Below are 24734 nucleotides of genomic sequence, written 5' to 3' on the forward strand. Positions count from 1 at the left end.
TCTAGGCGCGTTCCTCGATCCAACGATAGAACACTTTGATGATTAGGACACGCGATCTGTATTAATTGTGCATTAAGATGCTCTTGAGTGCTGCTCAACTCCGAGCCTAAACAAAAGACTGATATTTAATAGAGCGGCGTCGGACCAGCGCATCGTCTCACCTCTATCTCCTCGTAGCTGGCGGGGAACTTCCTCTCCTGGAAGATGGTGACATGGTGGCGGTTCCACTGGAGCAGAAGAGTCACCAGCTCGTAGTACTCCTGCCAGCGCAGCTCCAGCTCCTGCAGCCGCCACAGCAGAGAAGGCCAGTCGGGAGTTTAACAAGGACACACGGGAGCGCGCTTATTCTCCCTCGTCGCACAGCACGCTAAACTCAATTAGGCACCAAACAGCCCAGGCTTTGTGTGTGTGTGGAGGGGGGCGGGGCTAAGGAGCCAGAGTGTGCAGCAGGTCGCGTCATTAAGTAAGTAATATCTGACCAATGGCTGGATATGAATATATGGATATTATATTGAGAGAATTTCTGTATTTTGCATTTGATATATATATATATATATATATATATCGACTTTCATTTGTTATGTTTGAATTGTTTGAAATAACAAGTGTATAACCTACTACACTGTATTTATGCATGAACATATGTTACGTGTCGACAACACCGGTTGCTAATTTCCTGTGACAATTGGTTTCACGAGACGTCTCGCGGAAAGCAGGAGTAAATTTAGCTGAAAACAATAAAGCGCTAATTGAAAAGCAGTCACAAGACCCGCAAGTCGTCAAGCATTAAATCACATCCAATCAGAGCAAACGCTCGCGTCCACTGAAGCACATCCATTGATTTCTGTCATCAGTTAAGCGTCAAAGAAGAGTCGTGCGATGGGAGGAGATCTGCTCACGTTCGCTCTGGCGCCGTCGTGTGCATCGAGCCGCGGCATAGCGTCGTACAGGGATGACACGTAGGTGATGATGGACTTCTCATCAGGGTGTGGGACATCGACGTCTGAAAGGACATCTCGTTAGTTCTTGTTGCAAATGAATGCTTGCGAGCCAAGAACTGGGAATAACGCTGCAAAACACAATATGCAATATAATTACGATTAAATTGTCTCTGCGCCAGCCTTACCCTCGGGGTCCAGCAGGCGGGTCACCCCCAGGTCGCTCTCTGCCACGTGGAAGGCGTGTTCCAGGTTCTGCAGGTTGGTCTGTCGGTACACTTGGCCCATGTCGATGAGCCTGGGACTAAGGGAGCACAAAACATGGACAATTAATCTCCAGCCGATAAATTCAGTGACTATAATGCATTTTGAGTCTTTATAACAAAACGTACATAATATATTTGATAACAGCAAATTAGAGCAGCTGTAAAGCTGTAATTAAAAGCAGAAGCGTCACAAATTGTGTTGTATTTTCAGCCTCACAAAGTAAAAATGTATTTAGAATTGAGGGCTAAGTGCAAACAACATTAACATTTTCTGCCACCGGCTTTATCAAACTCGTCCCACTTTCTGACAGACGTGTATGAGCAACTGCATTTATGTCCTCTGGCTGTTTGACTCTACCCGGCAGATGTCAAAGAGTCCACAGCTGGAATGACTCCCCGGGCATTGAAACGTCTTAAAACTGCAGAACTGAATGTTTGAATACATCTGCCGCGCACGCATACCTGACTGAATTTCTTCATAATATAATTTAGCCGTTTTAAATGCACGTATATCCCCGCCGTGCTGATTCGGATACTTAGTTTGCAAATCCCTAATGTGCAGCGAGCAACAGATGCAGCAGGTTCATACAGCTCTCTGATGCATAGCGTGGAGCGGCCTCCCGTCGGTCCGCGGGCAGGCGAAGCCTCCGTTCGGCGGATTCCTCGCACCGAGCTCTGGTTCGCCGGCCTCGAGGAGCTGCTCACGCTCCGTCCTCTTTTTTCCTGAAAGCTACGGGAACTACACCCGTGGCACAGTTTGTCCCCACCGGCCAGGGCCCCTGAGCTCGTGGAGCCCCGCCCGGAGTCCCCGGACGATCCCTCTGATGGGACATCCTCGCACACCATGACCACCCGGTCGGCCGAGTCGCTGAGAGATCGTGACGCGCTTCCCTTCTTCTTCTTGGAGTTCTTCCTCATGCTGAGCATCTGGAAATCCGCCCAGAGGGTCCTGGTCCAGTCGCTACTGGATGGCCTTCCGGCTTCACAGGTCTGTCGGTGGCTCGATGGTTGCATGTGAATCAGTCCATCGCATTGTCTCAGTTGCCTATCGTCAGGTGAAGATCCACTTAATAGTTCCGCAGGGTTTCTGGGACGCAAAAGCCTCCTACTGGTAAAGCTCAGTCACTGCTCCTTTCCACATGACGACCAAGTCGACCGTTGCAAAGTCAATTCGTGACCCTTCACACGGCTCTACATGAACCCTGGTCAATTATCTGAATCGATGCAGATTCTGCAGCCGGCTGCTCTGAACTGTGCCGACACACCGAGCAGCGACGCGGTTTTCATGTAGCGGCACAAGAGCGCCACAGTTACGCCCACACACCACACCCCCGGCCGCTATGAAAGGCAGAACTAATCCAGCCTCAGGTGTCTCCAATAACAGGGCGAGAGAGAGAGAGTAAGATTTCAGCTGCATGTTCCAGTTTAAAAAAAAAAAACGTGTCCCCGCCGGCCTTCCTTTATTTCGGTGCATAATGGCTCTGATGCACTTTGCATTTAACTTCTCTCTCTGGACTCATCTGCACGAATCCTTTTGTTAGAACTTAAAAGGAACCAACCAACAGCAAATGCCTTCACAAATCTTCCTGAGAAATAAACGTTTATTCATTTCCCAGGATGCTCCCACACAAAGCGATCCTTAACCACTAATTATATGACATAGACACACAACAACTGTAGAGGAATTTACATATTTGGTAGTGAGCCCTAAGGACTTTATTATCTATTAAGCTCATCATCTTTAATAGAGGAATTATCGTCTTTAGCTGGTAGACTGACTCATTGCCACCGCTATTAGTGGTATTTGTAGCCCGAAGGCTTGAAATGGAGAACCATCAATGCAAAGCAGCATTACTAGCAGGAGCAGTAAGTAGAAAATAGGTCCAAATAAGAAAATAAGATAATCACGTTTTAGTACCTGATTAAACAGATAAAGGTAAATTATTAATTTGGGCATTGTGATCTAGACAGTTAAAAATTGTATTTTAATTTAATGGACATCTGACATAATTTAGACTGGAATAGACACTTGCTGTATGTGATTTAATAACATAGTTATGCTCAATCTGGCCTTATGAAGTGTAATTTGACACTTGGAAGCTTAGCAAAGGGGCCACTCCTGCTGCGCTGCAGTTAATATATTTTAATCAAAACTCCCGATTGATGACATGTCATGACAAGACACAGAACCTCTAGTCCTATTACATAGTCCCGGGCTTTTTATAAAACGTATTTCTATTTGACAGTGAACACATTCTAACGGATTCCCCTGCCAGTGCTATCGTTTCACATTCCAATAAATAACCAGCAACAAAAGACCCACTCACTGGTGTTTGTGTATGACGGCGTTGAAGAGCTTGCCGTCCCTCCAGCTGGTGGTGAAGTTATCACAGCGGATGCCCTGGTAGCCGTTGGTCATCCTCTGGGACCAGATCAGCAGCTTCTCCTTGGCTGTCATGTCTTCTGACTGGCCGTTGATCTGGATATCAGAGATCTGTGAAAATATGTAAGTATATATATGAATATATATGTAAATACAAATACATACATTTGAGAAAATGTGGAATAGTCTTTATTGGAAACCGTAGGATGTAATTTGAATCGAATCACCAGACCCCCATAGTTCATTTTAGAATAAAACATCCAGAAGTCTGTGCTGGTTCGTCTACTCAACTAGCAGGTTCTTCAAATGAGGAATTTTCAAATAAAGTGATGGGATGTCACCTCTTTTGCAGATTTCTTTTCACATTCTTCTATGAAAAGCACTTAGGCTAAATGGACCACTCATCCGGGTGTTTTGATCATGCCTATTTTTGGGCAACTATTTCATTTCTGTTTTTGAACCATTAATTGCTTTAGAGCATTTCCTTCTCATTTCCGCAGTAAATTAAATGAATCAGGAGATTTAACTTGACTGGAACTTTCCTCTCTCCCCACTCGACTCTGACTCACCAGCGGACTGAGCCCAGACATTTTACCTCTCTTTTGTATGAAAGTATAAAGACTCATTATGTGGATCTACAGCGTCACCAGATCACCACTCTCACCACCAACAACATCTGAATCATTTTGGATACGAGAAGGTGTGGCTCTGCCAGGGATTTCCGCCGGGAGAGAAGCAGGACAACAGGCTGTACACTCGGCCTGACACCCCCTCCGTTGGGAGTGACTCATACGTACACGCCCTGATTGGCTTTTATTCCCTGTGTGCTGCCCATAAATCAGCCGAAGCACACCAGACTTGTTAGAACTGTTGACATTTAGCGGTGAAAGCTTCTGGAATTTAAGTTTGGAACGCGTTCTGTTTTGATTAGAGAGAGAATTTGGAGAGCAGAATCCATTCCGATTGGTCCCAGGAAACCGCAGATCCCACAGGCGGTGGTACGGGGCGATAAAATAACGGAACAAAGCACTGACAGAGGAGGAGACCTGGAAGTGAAGGATGATGGTCCATATTAACCCCAGCGTGAGCTTGGGGTTCCCATCTGCTATGTCATCGTTTCTGATGTTGACCAGCTTGACCTGAGAAGACAAACGGGAGTGGGATTATTTTCCTGACTACAGCATCTCGTGAACGCACAAGCATCGACCCTCATGTGTGTCTTACCTGCCGGTGTCTGAGGAAGTCCAGGGCTATCTGTACATTCTGCAGCTTGTGGAATCGCATGCGTCCCTTCTCTCTGGGCTGGAGAGAGGAAGAGGGGTTTAGTAACATCTAGTAATCGCTTGAGGAAAACTATAAGCATTCAATCAAAACAGAGACATGAAGGGACGTAAAACAGAAAAGCATATAGACAGACATTTAAACAGAAAGAAGGGAGGGAGAGAAGGGAAACAACTGCTAAATTTTGGATGCTTCTAGGATTTCTTGTGACTCATTATTTTGATTTAGTCCTGTTGTTCCCAAATATGGGGGAAAAAAAAAGAAAATATGCTGTAAATAACAATAAGCGAGGCCGTTCGTAGTTTTTGTATGATTTAAATCAGCAAGCAATGAAGAACTCATAATGAATAACGTTAAGTTATATTAGTTCTCTTTGAATTTAAAATGTAAATACGACATTAAAAAGCTATATAAATAGTTCCCAACCAAATGTCACCAGTCAAAATACTGCTGTGCAAAGTACAGCCCCAAACAGCCAAGTTGGTTAATGCAAGTGTCAGCAGCACTTATTCATAACTAAACATGTTCCAACAGCCAAAATGCTCAATGCAAGCAGGTCAATGAATGAAAGAATGGAAAGAGCAAACAAAACACTTCGCCAACGGTAATGAAGGGTCTGGCTACCATGCACAGCGACTCCCTGAGTGAGTACAGATGAATGATAACAATTATAATCCTAATAACAAATAGAACTAAAAGTTATTGACCCACTCACCAACCGAGCGCTGCTGACCACGTCTCGCTCCCTCGGCTAACCCCAGCAAGAGCAGTGCAAAGAGAGGAGGCCGAGATCCCCACACAGACAGACAGGGGTCACAGCGAGGAAAAGAGGAGGCCAGGGGGTTAGGAAGAGTGTGAGGAGGAGGAGGAGGAGTAGAGAAGTGGATAGGTACGTCAGATAGCAGTATAGTGCGCGCGCACACACACACACACACACACAGGCCAAAGTGGTGTTAATGTATCAAGGCTATGGAGGCGTTCAGAAGCAGAGCTGGTGGAGGGAGCAGTGCACTACAGCAGCAGAGCAGCTTCAGTACGGAGCCTGTTTGTAAACCCTGAGAAAGGGTAACGTCCCAGCTGAATACAATGGTTATGCATCAGACAGACGGCTGGGAGAACGGAGAAAGGGATCCTGGACCCGAGTTGCTAAATGAGGCTTTTGTTTGGCAAGTAAAGCCCATAATAAGCTCCTGACTGACAACGTGGCTGCGACTGGTCACGACTTGTTGCCACGGGGACGACATTTTTACCAACCGACTGAAGACTGAAGTGCTGGATTAGGTTTTGGTTTGCAGGACGTCTGGGAGCTTAAAGAGACAGGCCCCCCGTTTTGCGCCCCCCTCGCCTCGGCCTCACGTCAGACACCGGGCGACACTTACCAGCGTGTCCCCGGAGAGCACCTCCAACAGCGAGATCAGGTTGTGTCCATCTCGAAGGTCTTCATACAGGTCGGTCACGTGCCGCTGCGACTGCCGAGACAAAGTAAACGAGCACGTCACAAGGATTCAAGAGGCAAGCACTGCTAATAACAGTTATTCAGGACTAACAGCTGGGACATTTGTTTGAGTGACTGAAGTGGAACACTAAGTCAGGACGTATTTAACACATATTCAATGGTCTTCCATCAAATCCAGAGACCGGTTTGTTATTTTCATTTGGGCTGTTTTGCCGATGGACTTAAAAGGCCCTTTAAGTCGATGGCAACAACCTGCGGCGATAGAAGTGCTTTTCGCCGATGTGATATACGTGTGCAGTTGCTCAGAGCGTTCTCTGCACTGGCACAATTCCACCCAGGTCAGGAATGCATCGCCCTGAGCGCGCAAGCCTGACTCCAAACTCCAAATGTCTGCTGTCATCCCTGACAAGTGATAGATTGGACCGCATAAAAGCCAGAGCAGTGCAGGGGGAAAAAAAAAAAAAAACACACACACAATAAAACACAAAAGAACCCTCATGGATCCTGTGAGAAGTGCAGTCTCTGGTTAAAAAAGTGAGGTGTGGTGTACAGGCAACCAGACAAAGAGGGAGGATGTTGTGGCAATGCCAGAAAACACAGGATTCAAAAAGGTGGGGTGGGGGGGAATAATCATTTGAGGGACTTCCATGCAAAGTCATCCCCCAAGACCAGACACATTGAGTAGACTCCCCGCTGGAAGGTGGCGGTACCTACCTCTGCCCTCCGATGATGCTGGGTGAAGAGGGACGCAAGACGGAGGAGTGAGAAAAAGACGGATGAGCGACGGACAAACAGAGAAGATGGAAACGAAGGGAGAGAAAGACAAGCAGAAATAAATGACCACTAAATGAAGGGCAAAGTGTTTGGTGTGGTATGTAGGTGGACGGGCGGATGAACCCATCTGGCTGCGTTCAGTCACGTTGCCGAAGGAGGCCACGGCCCTCGAATGGAATGAAAGCGCATCTCCCTTGCAAGTTACAACACTGGCTCTTTTCATGCGAGCAACAATTTATGACACAGTTCTCCGAACCTCCGACGCGCTCCGCCCTTCCGGCGGGGCCGAGGTGAACGCGTCTCGATCCGACGCCGTCGCCACTAGGGTTCACTGTCTACTCATTCTCAGCAGGCCACGGCGCCTGCTTTGATCCACCTTAGCAGAGTACTGACATACAAACATCTGTATTCTTGTTTGCACACCATTGCATGACACTTTTAACACATTAATCAAATTGCTGTTAAGTTCCTTGGATCGAATAGAGGATTTTTTACGGATATCTTGTGGTGGATCCCTTTAGTGTTTACTCAATAGCCAGCTGTCATCACCCCTCGATTACTCGAGGCCCTGCATTCTGCCTCGGCTGAAAGGTAGGTGCTATGCTACTAATCGCCCTCCGAGACGTACAAAAAAAAAAAAAAAGCTGCTCTGTAAACTTGTCACGGTGAAATTGGTTGTAACACATGGCTGACAGCACGTCATCGCGCAGCTTAACATGCTTCGGCTTTGATGCTTTAACATCATTCATCTAGAACTCCTAAGGGGATACTTTAAATAATAGTTAGGTATGATGATCAAAACAACCTACAACATTTTTCAACTAGTATTTTTGCAGCTGGTGTGGCTGTATAAGTATAAATAGTACTATTTACTGCGCTGGGGAAGCCCCTCAGTGGCCCTTTGCATGGCTACACCCAACCTGCGACTTACCAAGCCTTCCATTCAGCCCCTAAATCCGTTCAACTTCACGCTGACTTGTTTAGCGGCTTAATGTAGGTGGAGATGATGATTCTTTTCTTGTTATTTGTCTTCTAATTAAAAGGCTGAGTTACGTGATCGGCTCTCTTATAGTCTACGCGACTCCCCCGTGCATCGACAAACACATGTGCTACCGTTGGCCACGGGCTTTGGGCCGAGACCAGAATTGGCCTTTTTCAGGAGGAACTAAGTGAGTCCAGATGTCTGTGACTCCCCCTTCCAACATTCACAGTGATCGCTTGAACAAGAGGAACTACAGACTACTACTATGTTCTCATAACGAGGCAGTAGAGTATTCTACCATTCAACTAGCGTGTTGAAGCGTGGTGTACACAGTCTCCCAGGCGAAGAGGGACAGGACTTTTTATAAGCCGTGTTAAAGACCAGGTGTGAATGAGCAACTGCCAAGCTAATGAGGGGGTTAAAAGCTCATCATTTCCAATGCACAAGTAAGGGATGAATAATTTCACTGCAAAAGAAATCCTAATTATAGCATAATTATATGCTATGATTATTACCAGAGGAGAAAGTGAAACTTTTGTGTGCCCCTTGGCAGTGTGTAAATGGCGCCGTAGGCATGCGAGAGCTTTAAAGTGCCGTCAGGGTTTAGAATAAGAAATAGAAACAGTCAAGGACGGGTCCTCACCTTTATCAAGTGCTTGTTCACCCATTTGGTGAAGGTCTTTTTCTGAACTCGATCCCGTTCATCTGCAAAACAAAGGGTGCAGTTAATCATCAGACAAGTGTGAGAAGGAAAAAAAATCAACATTATTTTTGTGACTGCAGTCAATACAGACAAGACTTTGTGATGATGGATGCATTGGCGGGTTGAAGCTTCATATATTTGGCATAAAAACAGCAAAGGAAAGAGGAAACCCCCAGAATGGCAGACGTGTATGATGTCTGTAAGAAAAGCTGATTCATCAGCAGGTAAAAATGCCTCTTCGGGCCGCATCAGATCACAGTCACTGGCAGCAGATGATGCTCCAAATGTCTGGGTCACGTCTGGACCCAAACATTCATCAAAGGATCCCATTGTGAAGGACGGATGTGTGCTGCTCCGCATGAGTACAACAGGACATGGCGTATCTATAAGGTTTTCCTACAAGAAACAACAAGATCTTGGCAGGTAGGCCGCCCACTGAGGCAACCGACCTGCATAAACCCGATTGTTATTGGAGTTAAGGGGAAACCCACGAGGTGTGGTGTGGTGCTGCAGCATTTGTGGTGGAAGAAGTGGAAGGATCGGGTCCGTTTTTGTCCAACACCTTTCCTTTCAAAGCATCACAAGTTAAAAAAAATCAGGTATTTGTCTTTCAATGCATTTTTACTGTGACTCATGCAGGAAATTAGATCCATTAATTATGGTTAGGGATACAAAGTCTCCCGTCTTATCAGTTTAAAGGGAGTGATTTTAACAGTCTACCTTACAGAGACGCGCCCGGGGAAAGAAAAGCAAAGGGCAGTGATTCAACCTTTAAAATAGGCGCCCACGGGCTGCCTTTGCTCACGACGGTGCCAGCATGACTTCCGCAAGCATGTTATGGAACTACGTCTCCATGGAAACCGTGTAAAGACAACGCAGACATTTAACCCCCTCATTTATCATTGAAGCCCAGCTCATAACGGAGTGACCTTGGTGGCTGTGCTTCGTGTGTGGGTGGGATAGTGGCTCACACGCAGGCGCCCGTGGACCGGAGACGTTCACCGGCGGGACCTGCACCTTGACCTGTTCGGTGCCCGCATTAAGGTCACGTTAGCAAAACCGGTTTGAGCTGCTGTTAGGGGACTCATTGCTCCTCATTGCTCCTCATGAGTGCAGGAGATAGAGTGAACTTCAAGGATCAGATGTCAGCAGACACAAACAGGTTTCCGTGAGGTGTGAAGTTTGCAACCAAAAACAGCAACCGGCCAACAGTATTGGTAGAAAGTGCATTTACTGTAATTTTCCAAGTAGCTCAGATGATTCATCTCAAGATTGCACACGCGAAACATACTGTACAACAAACATATGAAGCATTATCCAATGTTATCAAGGGAATGTACAAGCAGCTCCAACATCACACGTTAATAATGATGCAATTAAACAAGTTAGTTTTCTCCGTGAGACGAAAGCTAGATTTAATGGATGGAACTCAAACTTTACAACTTTTACTTGAAATAAAGTTTATTTTTTCATGGCTGTTTGATTCCTATTCTCCCAGAAATACTTTGTCCAAAGCTCAGGGAACCGGGATAGAATCAAAGTGTGTAGATTTGGAGAATATTTGACTCTGGTCAACTATGGTAAAACAGGGCATTCCTTTTAAGGAAAAAAAAAGGGGAACACAGCGATGTTGAGGGTGGGGGAGAAGAGATAGAAATTGTGACACCACCATTCATCCGGTCTCCAGCGCCAGTTAAGGCAAACAGACTACAGCTGCAGTGACTCATTCACCCCCCCAACACATGCATTCTACCCAACACAAGTTGTGAATGGGCCTTGCTGACCAATAGGCAGAGAGAAAGCTGCTGATGCAGCAGAAAAGTACCCTCCTTTAGTCCCGAAGGTGAAGATCCACTGGACACGTCAGTCAAATCGGAATAACCGTTTCCATTGAAACTGGCCTGTGACAACACTGGACACCGTGGCAACCATTCGTTAAACAACACGCCAAGCCCAGTCGAGCTCCATCACATGAACCTCTTCAAGCTCATAGTCAGAAACGCATGACACCTGAACAATGACCAACCTCCCCATCACATCTTCACGTTGAAAGCACTTCACTTCAGCCCGGCGCTGCCTCACACACACACACACACACACACACACACACAGGAACAAATACATTCCCGCAAACAGAGCCGTTTCACCGACGACTGCCACCACACTGGTACCTTTCCTGCCGTCCGTAGCCTTTAGCATCCCCCGGTTGTAGCCGTCGTCAGAGGGCATCCTCTCCCTGCCCTCAATGTCAGGCGAGAAATTCCTGTACCTCTGCTGCTGAGAGTTCATCGTCACGGTTTGTCGGAGCGCAGAATAATATTCCTAAAAATGAAATATCCTCGGCGGCCTTTTCTGCCGTGTATCTGGCCTTCGGGTTGGTCCCGGAGCGTGCAGTGCTGCTGTCACAATCCTCTCAGCACTTCCCAAACCTGCGATTGCTCTCCCTCTCACACGGCTCACTCCCTCTTTTCGGCCTGACCCGGCCCCTCTTTTATTTTTTCCCCTCCCTTCTTTCTTTTTGTCTGCTGCTCACTCCTTTCATAGCGAATGGTGCCTGTGGGCTATGAAGTCTGGGCCTGTCCGGGTGTGTGCCATGAGCGAGTGTGTATTGAGCGGAGGACACGGTGGGCGGGGCTCTAAACGCGCCCTTTCCTCTTGCAGAGCGCCCTGCCTCGCCGGGGTGTGGTAACCTGGACTATCACTTAATCGCTTCGTTTGCGCAATGCATCACTCTCTCACACACACACACACACACACAGTGGGTGAGTCTCGAGGTGTAACAAAACAAACACTACAAATCCACGCTGTTCGGTTGTTAAGAATGTATGTTCTTAATGAATGATGCAATACAGACCTAAAAAAGTAAAAAGTAGTTAGAGAGTCAGACTCTCATATACACACATCTTTAAGTTAGTCACTACTTATTCAGAGCTTTCCTCAAACATCTCACATTTCGGAGAAGAACGAGAATCAAAAAGAGGAAGAGACGGGGGATGAGATAGTTTTGGGAAGGGCGGCTTTGGATTCCAGAGAGGGATGAATCACCACGCCCCGAACGCCACGGGAGCACTGAGCGCGTGCGTAGAGACAGACTGTGTCGACACACGCATTGAGGCATTGGCGTTTAAGTTATTATAATAATAATAATACATTTTATTTTATAAAGCACTCTTCATCAACAGATCTGAGTGTGACAGAGCCGGTAAAATAAGTTAAAGTAAATTGTAATGCACGCACTCAAAATAACAGGTTAGATTTTGCGCGACCGTTGACATTTCAGCTTTTAGCTCGGTGGCGATCGCCGAAAAGAGGCCGGAAACACCAGAAATGATCGGTTTGGGGCAATGGGAGCCTTCGACAATTAAGGTGGACGTCATGAGAATGAATGAGGTGGTGTGAGATCTTGCAAGGAGACCCAATGCAGTTTACAAGCACGTACGGGGACGGGGTTTTTCTCTAGACTAGTGAAATGCGATACACGTTTGGTGGCTACAACTATTTTGTGCTGAAAGGCAGCTATTCAAGCACTTTAATTTAGCTGGCAACCGTAATATAAAAGCAAAGAGGTACTTGAGGCAGTACTTTATCTTCAATAACGCAACAGCTCGAGGGTTGCCAGCAACGCCCTCAAACTGTTTATTGTACTGTTAGATATGTACATATATGAAGATAAAGTACAGCCTCTTATATCTTATTGCTTAAGAAAAAGCTAGAAATCACATGGAGGGAAAAAAAAACACTTACATAAAACATAAAATAGAGTAAAAAACGCCTTAAGTCGGTTTAGAGTTCCTTTCTTAGGCTGTTGATTCGCGCCGCCATTATTCATGAGCCCAACTGCACATTTCCTGCTTTGTGGTGGCCAATTCTAACAAATTGGGGAACCACAAATGCATCACTTCCTTGCTTTTGGGATGATGGATTCATGATGGTTTGAAGCTACATATATTTGGACGGAATAAATTGGCAAAGGAAAGAGGAAACCCCTAAAATACCAGACTTGCTTGATATCTGTAAGAAAACTGATTCATTACCATGTTCATCAAAATTCAGAAATAGTCATAATATTCAGTCAGCAATGCACACAGCAATGGAGATGTAGCTCATTTTAGTATAAACCAGAGAGGCTGTTGAAGCATGGTGCAACGTACAGTTGATTACTTCAACTGCTCTTGTAAGGAACATCGTGTTTCATTTGACACGGTAACTCTCGCTTTGAAGCTTCTCGCCAGCATTCGGTGTCGGTATTTATTTAGTGTATCCGAGGAGTCTGGGGCTTAGTTACACAACTTCCCCTATAACTGTCTCCTATACGGCCAGTGCTGGCGGATGAGCCTGAGGGTGGGTCCCGGGCCTCTAGCAGTAAGGATCCCATATCCCATTCGCCCTCGCTGACTGACTAGATTTAAATCAGGCATCCAAAAGCACTTTTTTTTTTCCAGAGCTCGGGGCGCTGAACACGACCTGTAGGAACATGAAGGTGCCTCATGTGTCACTGTGTGAGTATGCGAGTGCGATAACTCATTTACTGCCACGTTAGCACATTGTGGAGGCACACCTTTGTAGGTCCATACAGTGTCTAGGCAGGCCAGGGAATTAAGGAGTGGTATGTGGGCAATTAAAGGAACCGAATCATACCGAGCACAGAACTCTCATTTCTCCTCGCTGTTAAAACTATAAACGTTGTAATTTGAATCAAATAGTTGCAGCATGTAAGACTTTAAGGAATGCAAATGTAATAAAAATGAAACAGAACGGTAGACGTGAACTGAGAACTCTGGCGTTCTGGCAGTAAAACGCGTGCGGACACCTTGAGCTTCCTTAGCCTCATGGGAAACACTAGAAAGAGGCCGAAGTGGGAACAGGAAAAAAAAAAAACGGAAAAAATAAGCGTGGAACATCTCAGTCATGAGATCTTTCCCCCCGAAGAGGGGACATATCATTAAGGTCTCAACATGCTTATTACTCTGTTGCCTCATCTGGCCTCATCAAAACCAGATGGGACAATTTGGGCTTTTTATATGAGCCGAGAGAAACTTGGTAAAAGAAAGAAGAGAAAGTATTTCCTCTCTTAATGACGAGTTTGACCATTGAGTTCCAATGATACTGATACTATTTATTTATACGTTGGGACATCTAACAGTGCTTTTATAAAAGATGGCGCTTTGGTGGAGAATTGGCTTTTTATCAGCCTCATTGTGTGAGCGTTACCTCCTTAAAATCTGCATGACAGCATTGTGTTTGAGCATGTTAGCATGCTGACGTTAACATTTAGCTCAAAGCAGTGCTGCTAGCGTGGCTGTAGACAAAAATACCTGTAAAACAAAAACAAAAAAAGGATTTGGTAGAATTACAACAAAACAGTGCTGCAAAAGTACGTTAGAAATAGAGGCTGTGGATTCGGCGAGCTAAACCCACTTAGCGTTAGCTCTCTCTCCTTCAGCGCGAGCCGGGTTGAATCAGACTACATGAAGCTGAACTATGTTGTTGGTGAAGTACAGTTTGCCTTCAACACTGACACACGCGTGGCCGAGCGTGCTGCCTTTTACCGCTCACCTCAAACAACCTGAGGACGCAAACGCCAAACCAAGCAAACACATCGCAGGACAGTCTAAGAATACGTCATCGCAGCTTTTGAAAGCGCCGAACCGCAGAGCAATTTCAAGGGTTTACTCAGCGGTTTAGACGGACAACACCTTTCATTGTAGGGGGGGGAGCAGCAGAAAGGATTTGCCTCCTTTCCTTTAATCTCCCAGTCGCTCATGGTCAACTTGGGTGAACATGTACGAGAATTTACTGCGAAAATATGGCCACCACACCCCGCAGGGAAAGGAATGTTAATAAAACTAAACACACCCTGTATTAACACCTCAGTTGCTCTGGTGAAGGAGGAGGTGGAGGAGGGGGTGAAGGAGGTGGAGGAGGCGGAGGCAGGGCATTAGTGCAAGCCGGATCGGATTTCAGATCAGAAGCAGTATGATCCGCCCCGATCTGCTCAGGATATGAGACACTCGCTTGAAGTGCGGTGAATTTCCAACATGTCAAGGCCTCTTTCATGAACCTCTTGATGAATGAATTGTTTTTATTGAAAAAAAAAACTCCCCGGAAATAAATTGTGATGGTGGCCTTTTCTTTCTAGGTGAGTAGCAAACAGCTAATGAGCTATTACATTTCACCAGATTAATTTCAATCAATATTGTATTTCTAATCATGTCCTATAATAGGATGCGTGTCAGATGCGATGTGTATTATTATCCACAGGGAAGTCCGGCCTGTCGGCGGACTCTAGATAACGTCGTCAGAATTGGAGCTCACGATGAAGCTTCAAAAGCCGGTTAAACTAACGGGCCCTAACGGGAGTTTTAAAACAAGCTCAGGGGTGAGCTGAGGATTTTAGAACTGCATGTGTCTCCCTCTGCAGGTGAAAGCAGGTCAAGGTAATGTCCCTGGGCTGAAAATGTAAATGCAAAAAATAACACATGAAAAAGGCAACTTTTGGGAATAATTTATCAAAATAGGTCAAATGTAATAAAAAAAAGGGCACTAGGTTTCTTTTTTCTCTGTATTAGAGAACATGTTTTAACACTATTTAAGTGGTTCACAATACAAAAGAGCCTAAATTATTTTACAATAGGATTGGTGGTGTTTGGAGTGAAAGCGGTATTTTCAATGACGAAACATACATGTGAAATAGATGTGACTACAGGTGTGGACTTTCATTGCCTTGTTTACTTCAGTCCATAAAGGGAAATATCTGATCTCAATAAAAAGCCTAAATACACACGTCGTCGTTGTCCTTTGCGTCCTGCTGTTCCGCCATGGGCTATCACTGCTCTACTTCTCCTTTTCAAAGACAAACTAGAAACCGCAAACCTGAAGTAGATCACCTCACTATGTACAGTCCATAGAAGCATTTCCTGGTAGAAGCTATAAGTTTGGAAAATGACAATAAAAGCATTTAATTGCAGATTTCATTTTCTGTAATAAGGCTACTTATTCAAAACTAACTAAACATGTGTCAAAAAGAGAGAAATGAACAAAAGTACACAAAAAGCTACTTGACTTGAACGGTTGACATTTGCAACAATATCAAACCTTTGAATAAACTGAGTTCCCCCTTTTCTCATGTGTTTGATGAATCCATCATTCTGACGTGCGGTATTTCCACACGTCGCCTTACCGTTGCAGATGTGGAAAAGGGGGAAACTTGAGCATGTTGCTATGACAACAGCTATAAACACAACGAAGCACATGCAGTGGGAGCTGTGAATGACTCTTACTCATAGCTGTATTTTTAGACACGGGGGTTTCTCTTAACCGACGGAGGAAAAGAAAACTCCATTTTCCAGCCGCTACGCCACTCTCCCCACTGGCAGAATGCTGTACATCGTCTCCGCCACTTGGTGGCACCAGCGGGCAACCACGCCCTAACTCTCCCCCAGTAGAGTCTGCAACTAATGAACTTGAGGGAAAACAATCTGCAGACATGACGACGGACAGCTAAGCAAATATTGTTCCCTCAATAACACCGTAAGCTCATCCAGTCAAAATTCCTCTTTGTGTAACATAGGTGGGATTACATGCTTTATAATTCAGATTCTTATATGGCTGTCTAAGAAAGATAAACTAAAAATAAAATAGTAGTAAAATAGATTTTCTAAATATAGATTGTAACAGACAGTAATAGCTGTACAATAGCACCAAAAGCTCCAAGCAGAGGAGTTTTGTGGCTGTGATCTTTATCGGGAGACACAACTTCACAAGTCAAATATTGCTATTTGAATTTCACCTCAGAGAAGTGAAAACTTTTGCATAACTTGTAAATCAGTTTGAGAGAGGGGCTCCATCAGGACTGAAATAAATGAAAAGCATAGGCAAACCATGATATTTCTGTCTATGTGTGTTTGGGGTGTATAAAGTATATTAAATATATATTTATTTGTGTTATGTTAAGTTCTTTCCAGCTGCTGAGCAAGTATAGCGCCAGGACTACTACACGTTAAACGGCGCCGTCAAAAGTAACGCAATGACTGACAAACACATACAAGTGAGTCAGTTATATACAGATACACGGACAGCATAATCCCTTCTTCAAATTAACATGAAGGAAGACACACACGCTGGCGACACACACGCTGCTCAAACCTTTTTGTGTCCAAACCAGAGTACACACCAACTCTAAGCACGTTTGGGGTGTGTCGAGAACAACAACACTGGGGTTACAATAATTGCAATTTACAGATAATTTCTTAATCTGCTGTGAAACAACAGTTTAATGTAAATTATTTTATTTATAGATGCTATTATAATTGCACTTAAATATATGAGTAATAATGAAAATGGTAACTAAAATAATGCAAGCCATAATTACCACAACAATCATAATCATTAGTATAATTATTATTATTAGAAGCAGAATAAACTAGAATTGCACTTTCTAGTAATGCATAACCAAATACTGGAATACAGGTAGATTGACCATAAAACGTTGAACCTCTGTTCGGTCTCTCTGAATGTGTCGCTGTCAGTAACAACCATGTGGTTTCACCACACTGAAAACACTACAGAAGAACAAAGCCACTCCCTCTCCACCATCCTCCACCTACGGCCCGTCGGGTCTCTCCACTCACCGACACAACACATCTTACTGTGCAAATATCTGCGTCGTTCTCCGTACGAGCCCATCTCATGCAGATAAGTCCCTCGCTCATGATTCCACATCGTTGCTACTACGAGCCCGACTTTTGTTCCGGGCGCGCTGTGCCAGCTAGTATGATGGGAACAGGAAACACTGCGACAGATGAAGGGCGGACAGGTGGCCCTGCCCACAGGTATTCAACATTACTTTCCCTTTGCTTTGTCCTATTATCCTCCATGCTACACAGCCATGCACGGAAGCTCGTTGCTTTAATTATTCTTAATTATTTTCAGAAGAACATACGATTAAACAGCAGGATGGAAATGTACTTTATTATGAAACCTGAAACTGGACAATTGTTTGGTCCTGTATGAACCTCAATGGAAATATCTTTCTGAGGCCTGTAAGTGCTTCTCTCATCTGGGCTTCAGTACAACCAATCGCAAAACACAGCAGCGCAGCTTTCATGAGAAGTGATATATTTCAATAAGACGAACACTTTTACTGGGTTACAACAAGTGATGATTTGGTTTGCGTTTGAAAGCAGCAGTGCGTCAGCATCTCCGGCTCACACGCACCTACCGCCGCCCGTCAATTTCAGCATGCAACAATTTACGACAGGCCACAGCTGAGCTCTTCCCAGGTCACATTTGGATGGGAAAGTGACCTGAACGTGCTGATCTCATAAGACGCCGACCTCTGACCATAGACCACACTGGAGGCTCCTGGATCTCCTTAAATGTTGACACTGGCAGAGCAGCATTTTTGGAAGATCTCCATTGTCTTTTTACAATTACATTTTATCATCGGTTATCACTTATTTTTCAAAAACAAATGCAATTCAACTGTATCCAAGAATTCCAAATTTAAGACTTTCAAGGTTGTCTTAATAGTGTCTAGAATTAGTTTGACGAGGCATCGTATTCCTGCAACCTCCAAATGTATAACTGCAATTTAAATAATAGCATAAATATCAAGGGATAGATATCAATGCTATAAATCATAAAGTCATACAAGTCCGTCAAAACCAGACGAGTGGTCGGAACAATTTCTTTGCCTTTAAGCTTCAACATTCAGGGAACTATTGATGGAATAGTTTGATGTTTTATACACGTATTTGCTTCCTTGCTAAGAGTGAGATAAGAAAATTCACACCACACTCCTTTCTTATAATTCAATATGAAGATACATTGCCAGCAGCTGGTTCGGTTAGCTTAGCATAAACACAGAGGAAAAAATGTGCGGGACTATTTCTTGGCCAGGCACGATTACTCAGTGCGCAGAATCTCGGCTGGTTACAAACCTCACGGTGACGGCACTCAAGAAAAACACAGTTTCCCGGCCAACGTCTTATTTCTTTTGGACAGAGTGGAGCGAGCTTCGCGTCTTTATGCTAGCAAGCTGACTTGCTGTAGCTTCAGCAGAAAGGAGAGTGGTGTCAGTCGTTGCTCTTCCAACTCTCAGCAAGAGAACAAATTATATTTTCAGAATCACGCTTTTGTGACAGCACTGACTGAACAGAACACATATTTTGGTGATCTAGAGAACGGGCCAAGAAGTCATAAAATTGACTCAGAACTGATGTTTTCGCTCACATTAAATCACTATAACTGCATACAAACACTGTAGTATTAAAGTGACATAATAGTCTTTAAGTGTTGATGAAGAAAGAAATGATGGAGAGCACAAGAGGTCTAAATTAAGTCCCAGTGCAGGACCGGATGTGTATCTACGGTCCCTGTGCTGCTCATGGAGAGTGATTCCATGTGTCTTTCTGTCTCTTTTGAGTTTGTTTACTACACCCAGAGGATGTACAAGTATTCACAGTCCTTTTGGGTTCCTATGAGGCACAAGTCCACTGTTTATCTTATGACTCATGGACACTAGTTTGTCAGTGCTAATCACGGTGGTGTAGTCCATCCAGGCTGTTTTATATCCTTAGAATAGCACACACACACACACACACACACACACACACACACACACAGTGGTGTACTGTAAAGTTGCTCCACAGTGGGATTTGTGGCTGTTTCCAGGAAGAATGCTGACTTTTCCAAAAACTAGGCCAAAGCCTAGTCAAAGCTCAACCACCACAGCTCTGTGTGTGTGTGTCTGTGTGTGTGTGTGTTTGTGTGTGTGTGTGTGTGAAGAAATGGCATTCGTGGCCTTAGCCACCCTTTAATAGCATTGTAAAAGAAGAACGTTGACACATTCTCAATTCTCAGTAAAGAGAGATGGAGTGCAAGCTTACTTTAGATAAAAAGAGCCTCCTGTTAAAGCTAGGAGGGTGAAACAAACAGTAGAATGGTCAATGTTCAGCAAGGTGATGCACATTGGGTGTGACACATGTGAGTATTTACAGTCCAACTCAGCTGTGCCCCCCCACATCCTGGTGACCTTTCAGCTCACCTCATTCCCACGTGCTCCGAGGGGCATGTTATGATCCGTGTTCCCACCCATGCGCACAAACCGCAGAATCTGAAGCTGTTCTCACCCTCGTTGCGTGCGATAGCTCGGGCCGAGGGTCTCACTAGAGGACAGAGTTGGCCATCGTGTTTAACGGATGCCAGTGAGCAGAGGACAGCTAAGACCAGAACGCCCCAAGAGCACAGATTAACCAGGGGCAGCAGCTGCATTCTACTCTTCAGCATCAGACAATAACACATTAGCGAACGGAGCGCACTAATGTTGGGGTCATGGAAAAACTGTGAAATTGATTGGATGTTAAGTATATCAAGGCACTGTTCACTCTTTTCAGCACTGTTTAGAACATCTTTATTCATCTATAGTTAAGTGATAGCATATTTAAGTAGTATCAATGATCCCAGCATTGGCTTTACCAACAGTTTGGCAAATATGCCCAACCAATTACCCCCACATTCCGATACAGGCTTATTGTTACCCCACTCATACTAAATCCAGAGTGACAGTCTCCTTCCATTGAACTATAACTATCTCAGATTAGATACGATTATAACCACGCTTACGTGACACACCTGCTCATTTGATAAATGCTCTCAGAGACAGCTTACATTCTGAGGTTTTGAAAGTGTCAAGCACATCCACGTCTTGCTACCATTTGACAATTAGCCAAGACTGATGTAAATGGAATTAGTTCAGCAGAGTTGGACCAATTCAAAAGTTGACCTTACAGCTAAAGGAATGGTCAGGACATGATTAATCCTCTGGGGACCGTGAATGTCTGTACAAAATTCCAATGGCAACGGACCATTTAGTTGTGGAGATATTCCAGGTAGAAGCAGACGGACTACGCAAACAACGCTACCGTGGGTAAAAACTCAAGATGACTCATTGAGTAATACGTCAAACAACGGCTGGATCGAGCAGCTAATTGTTTATCTACAGTGTGGTGCAAGATATCTTTTAGGGAGTGGTGGTTCAAAGGCTGGCATCCATCTGGAGAGACCAGAGGACACCGACAGAGCCGCACCCAACCTTGGATCAATCACCCAACTTGACTAGACAGGTTTGGGACGAGCCCAATGAGCAGCTGTCCCACCAGCACTTCCGTTCAGCAGCGCAACAAGTGAGCAAGTGAGCTAAGTTACATTACATTTATTGTAATGTAATTTAGCTCACGCTTTCATCCAAAGCAACTTACATTAATTGCATTTCAACCATAAGGATACAAACTCAAAAGAACAAGAAACAAGAAAGTGCAACTTCATCAAAGTTCAGCTTGACGCACTCCAAACTGGTTTGTATCAATACGCCGCGACATGTCAGGAGCCAGACCCGGGACACCGACTACAACCGCCAAGTAGAGACGGCCTCCAACCTTGTGTGAGTGTAAAGGGGGCTAATCTCTTTGCCTTGGCAAGACTGGCACGTAAAGGCCTGGTGCCAACTCGGACCGGTCCCAGTAGCCCACGGCCGGCCGGTCTCAAGGTTACACGTCAACGTGACTAATGCACAGGGTAAAGATGCCCCATGTGATGTGTGTGAAGCATTAGAAATATGACCCGTGAACATCAAAAAAATCATAATAATAAAGAAACAGGCGGAGATCCAGTAAATAATACAGTGTCTTGGTTAAACTTCATTTAGACTGAGAGAGCCAGAGATAAAGCAACACTGCTCTTGCATTCAAGACTTTCACGTTACTCTCAATGCCTTCTGAACCTTAACCTTTAATCAACTCTTGTACTTTTCCTTGTGTTGCCACAAGCGGCAGATTAAAAGTCAGGGTGAACTATGTGCCTTAACACCACTACGGCAGGGAGGGTACATCTATTTGTTTGGCAAGAGGGAGATAAACAACAGGGGTTCGGGCGATGAGCCCGGACTGCGTTGACAGGTGGGTCTTTGCTGGGAGGGAGGAGGGGGGGGTGGATTGGTGTGGGCGTGGCAGGGACGTTTAAAAAGAAAAAAAAGGACGCATTCCTGCTGCTCTCGTCTGCAGCCATTACTGGTCTGCTGCTCCTGATATGCTCAAATATCTGGTGTTTTTTATGTTTTTCTTAAAACAGCAAATAATTGCCCTTAATCCATTCTTCTTAACTCTCTACGTCAATAAACATGAAGAACTAGGGTGGATCTTTGTTGCCCATCAGATGCACCTTGGTGACCCCCTCCATCTTTCAACAGCTACCTCAGGTCATCCGCCAGCATGGGCTCGTCATGTGCATTCTTGGCGGATTACCAGTTGCTGGAGAATTGGGTCCAACCCATTGGAGCAATGACAGGTGTTGACGCAGTCCGCCTACAGGGACTATTACTACACACATCAAAGGCATCCCTATTGACTCTGTATAGACAGTAACAGAGAAAATAAATAGGTAAGAACCACTACAAATTCAAATAACACCCCTCCTCTGTGTAGGTCACCCATGCGTGTTGACGTCCATCAGATGTCCGGATCTGATGGTGCACCTCACAAGGACACAACAAGGCTGTCCATCAGATGTCCTGATGGACAGAAAAGACACCTCCGGAAGGAAGTAAGGCGGAAGGAGACGGGCACATTTCTGTCCTCGGCCCCTGCCCTCACCCACTTCTATCTATGTGCCAAATATCAATATCAAATGAAGGAAATACAGAAGCCAGCAAGCCTTGTGAGTCAGGTCATCCACGTTGTAAACATGTTTAAATTTGGCATAGAAACTGTGCTGAAGGTTGCTCTTCCTTAAAAGTGTTTTGCCCACCTCCGGAGAACTGAGCGAGACTTCACACGGGGGCATTTGCCAAGAAGAACTCCCCCAGCGGTGAGCGCCACGGACGGACCAACGCATTTAGACACAGACGGACACGCCACGGCAACTCAACTCGATGGACCTACCAGGTATGATCTTCATCTAAAGAGACGGTACAGGCGGGAAGAGGAAGACGAGGCCGGAGAAAAGGAGCTTTAACAGAGGGGGGACGAAGAGGACAGGAGAGGCTCCCGTTTGTTTGCTCCGAGCCGCCTCGCTTGGCCGTTGTGTTGGATTTCGACAGGCTGCGCCTGCTGCTCGGATCCGTCAGCCTGCTCTCCCCTGGCCCGGGGGAGGAGGGACGACACGCCAGGACAGGGGCGAGGGGGGGGGGGGGGGGTGTGAGGGTCTGACTGAGGGTTATAAATACCCACCAAAGCCAGATGATCACACAGTGTCGCAGTTAGTAACTGATGGGAAAGCTCTGGCGGGACACTTGGCTGCACTCGGCCCATGGAGACGACCTCCACAAAAACAAGCCGCCCCCCCCCCCGTCCCTCCCACCCCGTTTCTCTTCTACGATGATTATGACGGCTGGATTATTTCGGCCAAATCACGTCGCGGCTGTCAAGCAGAAAAATGCTAGACCATGATTTTGTCGATGAGTTTGATCCTGTTATTATGTTAAACTTCTAACAATATAACTGAGAAATGAGGTGGGTTGACTGGATATATAAAGTGCCTTTACAGAAAAAGGCACCAGCAATGACACCAAGTGGACAAAAATAAGCCGGTAAATATAAAATCTGAGAATTAGGACAGATGAAACAATTAGCGATGCAGAGTTTAGTGATGGACAGAGTGAACAGAGTCTAGCTCTCAATGTTCATCCCCAATTGCCTTTGGGATGACGGCAATGCACAACATTCTCTAAGTATAGTGGCTTCTAATATATGCACACGGCTCAGTGATGACAACTGGTTCCATTTCTCTGTAACGCTAAAAGCAATTCCACCCAGTGTCTGGAGAGCAGAGGTGGGATTGTCTCCACTCATGAAAGCATGGCCACTATAGACGGATGTCCTGCGCTATACTGAGAAACCACACATGGGGGCCTTATGGAGCCTTGCAGGGAATTCCTCCGTGGAACATCCTCATTGCCGCCACAAACTCCTGAACTCATCATTCACGTTCGGCCACATGGCCCCGAAGCTATTTGAAGCCCGCGTTTAAAGGGGAATAAACAGCACCTCTTATCTCAAACTACACTCATATACCCCTGAAGCTGTCTTTGTGCAATGAAAATTGTCAAAATTAGATGAGGCTAAAAAAACAGAACTGAAGCAGAGTTAGTCAGCCTCTTTAACACGGCCAATCATGTGTTCAGGGAAATGACTAACCTCAGAACCATCCTGACCAAACCCTCCATATATTCCACATGTTATCTTTCCCTCGTGTTTCAAGGGCTTGGCCCAGAGTAAGTTGTCTTGCTGTAACCGATTTCTTATTCTCTTAGTCACCGTCACGCCTCAACTCCTTGTGTTGCAATGGACTGCTATTTCATTTGATCACACTTTGTGCTCGCCAATGTGGAACATTAAACTCCAGAGTTGGAGGATCGCAAACAACCCGCCCATAAGACCCGGGGGGGGGGGGGGCACTTTGGTTTCTAATTACTTTTTGTCAGCACACTTAATTTGCTTCTTCCAATAAACTTCTCCATTCTATTCTGACACCACGAGGGATTCTTGTTTTTTTTATTTAAATTCTGAATCAACCGGAGCATTACAGCCGCCTGTCGAGGTTACATTCTCACTGTGTATTTTGTTTGCTTGGTATGCTTCTGTCGCGGTTTGTGAACGCTGGGCCGGTATGTTCTGACACCTACGCGGGCAAAAGCATATCAAGTGATTCAAGTGATTCAGCAGTAAAAGAAAGTAAGTGACCTTGGCTGTCGTGTCCTTCGCTGGCGTTCGACAGACCAAATCAGCAGACTCTTAAGCCTCACAACACAGACTATTGATAGATAGCATGAGATTGAGCATTAATAATGTCCCCATGCGTTCCTTTTTTTTTTTTTTTCCTAACTCAAAGGTCAGGCTCATCGCCCGAGCTTTGGGACATGAGCGCGGCCCGGGTGAGTCATAACATCAAAATGAC

General features: G+C 45.3%; 1 protein-coding gene and 1 long non-coding RNA gene across 47 annotated transcripts in view; one reads left to right on the forward strand and one right to left on the reverse strand.

The window, feature by feature from the left end:
• plecb (plectin b) overlaps positions 1–24734 on the reverse strand; it is a 97281-nt gene that overhangs the window by 23587 nt on the left and 48960 nt on the right. For 12 of the 46 annotated variants that reach the window (XM_078095378.1, XM_078095377.1, XM_078095392.1 and 9 more), the window contains 8 exons: positions 8724–8785; positions 6248–6337; positions 4812–4889; positions 4634–4726; positions 3532–3698; positions 1127–1242; positions 900–1003; positions 162–281 (listed from right to left, as the gene is read on the reverse strand). In XM_078095378.1, the coding sequence (XP_077951504.1) occupies positions 162–281; positions 900–1003; positions 1127–1242; positions 3532–3698; positions 4634–4726; positions 4812–4889; positions 6248–6337; positions 8724–8785 (830 nt within the window). Of the gene's footprint in view, positions 1–161; positions 282–899; positions 1004–1126; positions 1243–3531; positions 3699–4621; positions 4727–4811; positions 4890–6247; positions 6338–7038; positions 7057–8723; positions 8786–10954; positions 11391–17413; positions 17484–22720; positions 22924–24734 lie in introns of those variants that run through there. The other 34 variants (XM_078095374.1, XM_078095382.1, XM_078095391.1 and 31 more) reach the window with 14 other exon arrangements.
• On the forward strand, positions 14786–15667 carry LOC144389746 (uncharacterized). Its single transcript, XR_013453897.1, has 2 exons — positions 14786–14922; positions 15045–15667. It is a non-coding gene; the product is annotated as an uncharacterized LOC144389746 (long non-coding RNA).

Source organism: Gasterosteus aculeatus, chromosome 20 (assembly GCF_964276395.1).
Source record: "Gasterosteus aculeatus chromosome 20, fGasAcu3.hap1.1, whole genome shotgun sequence".
In the NCBI taxonomy this organism is placed as follows: Eukaryota; Metazoa; Chordata; class Actinopteri; order Perciformes; family Gasterosteidae; genus Gasterosteus; species Gasterosteus aculeatus.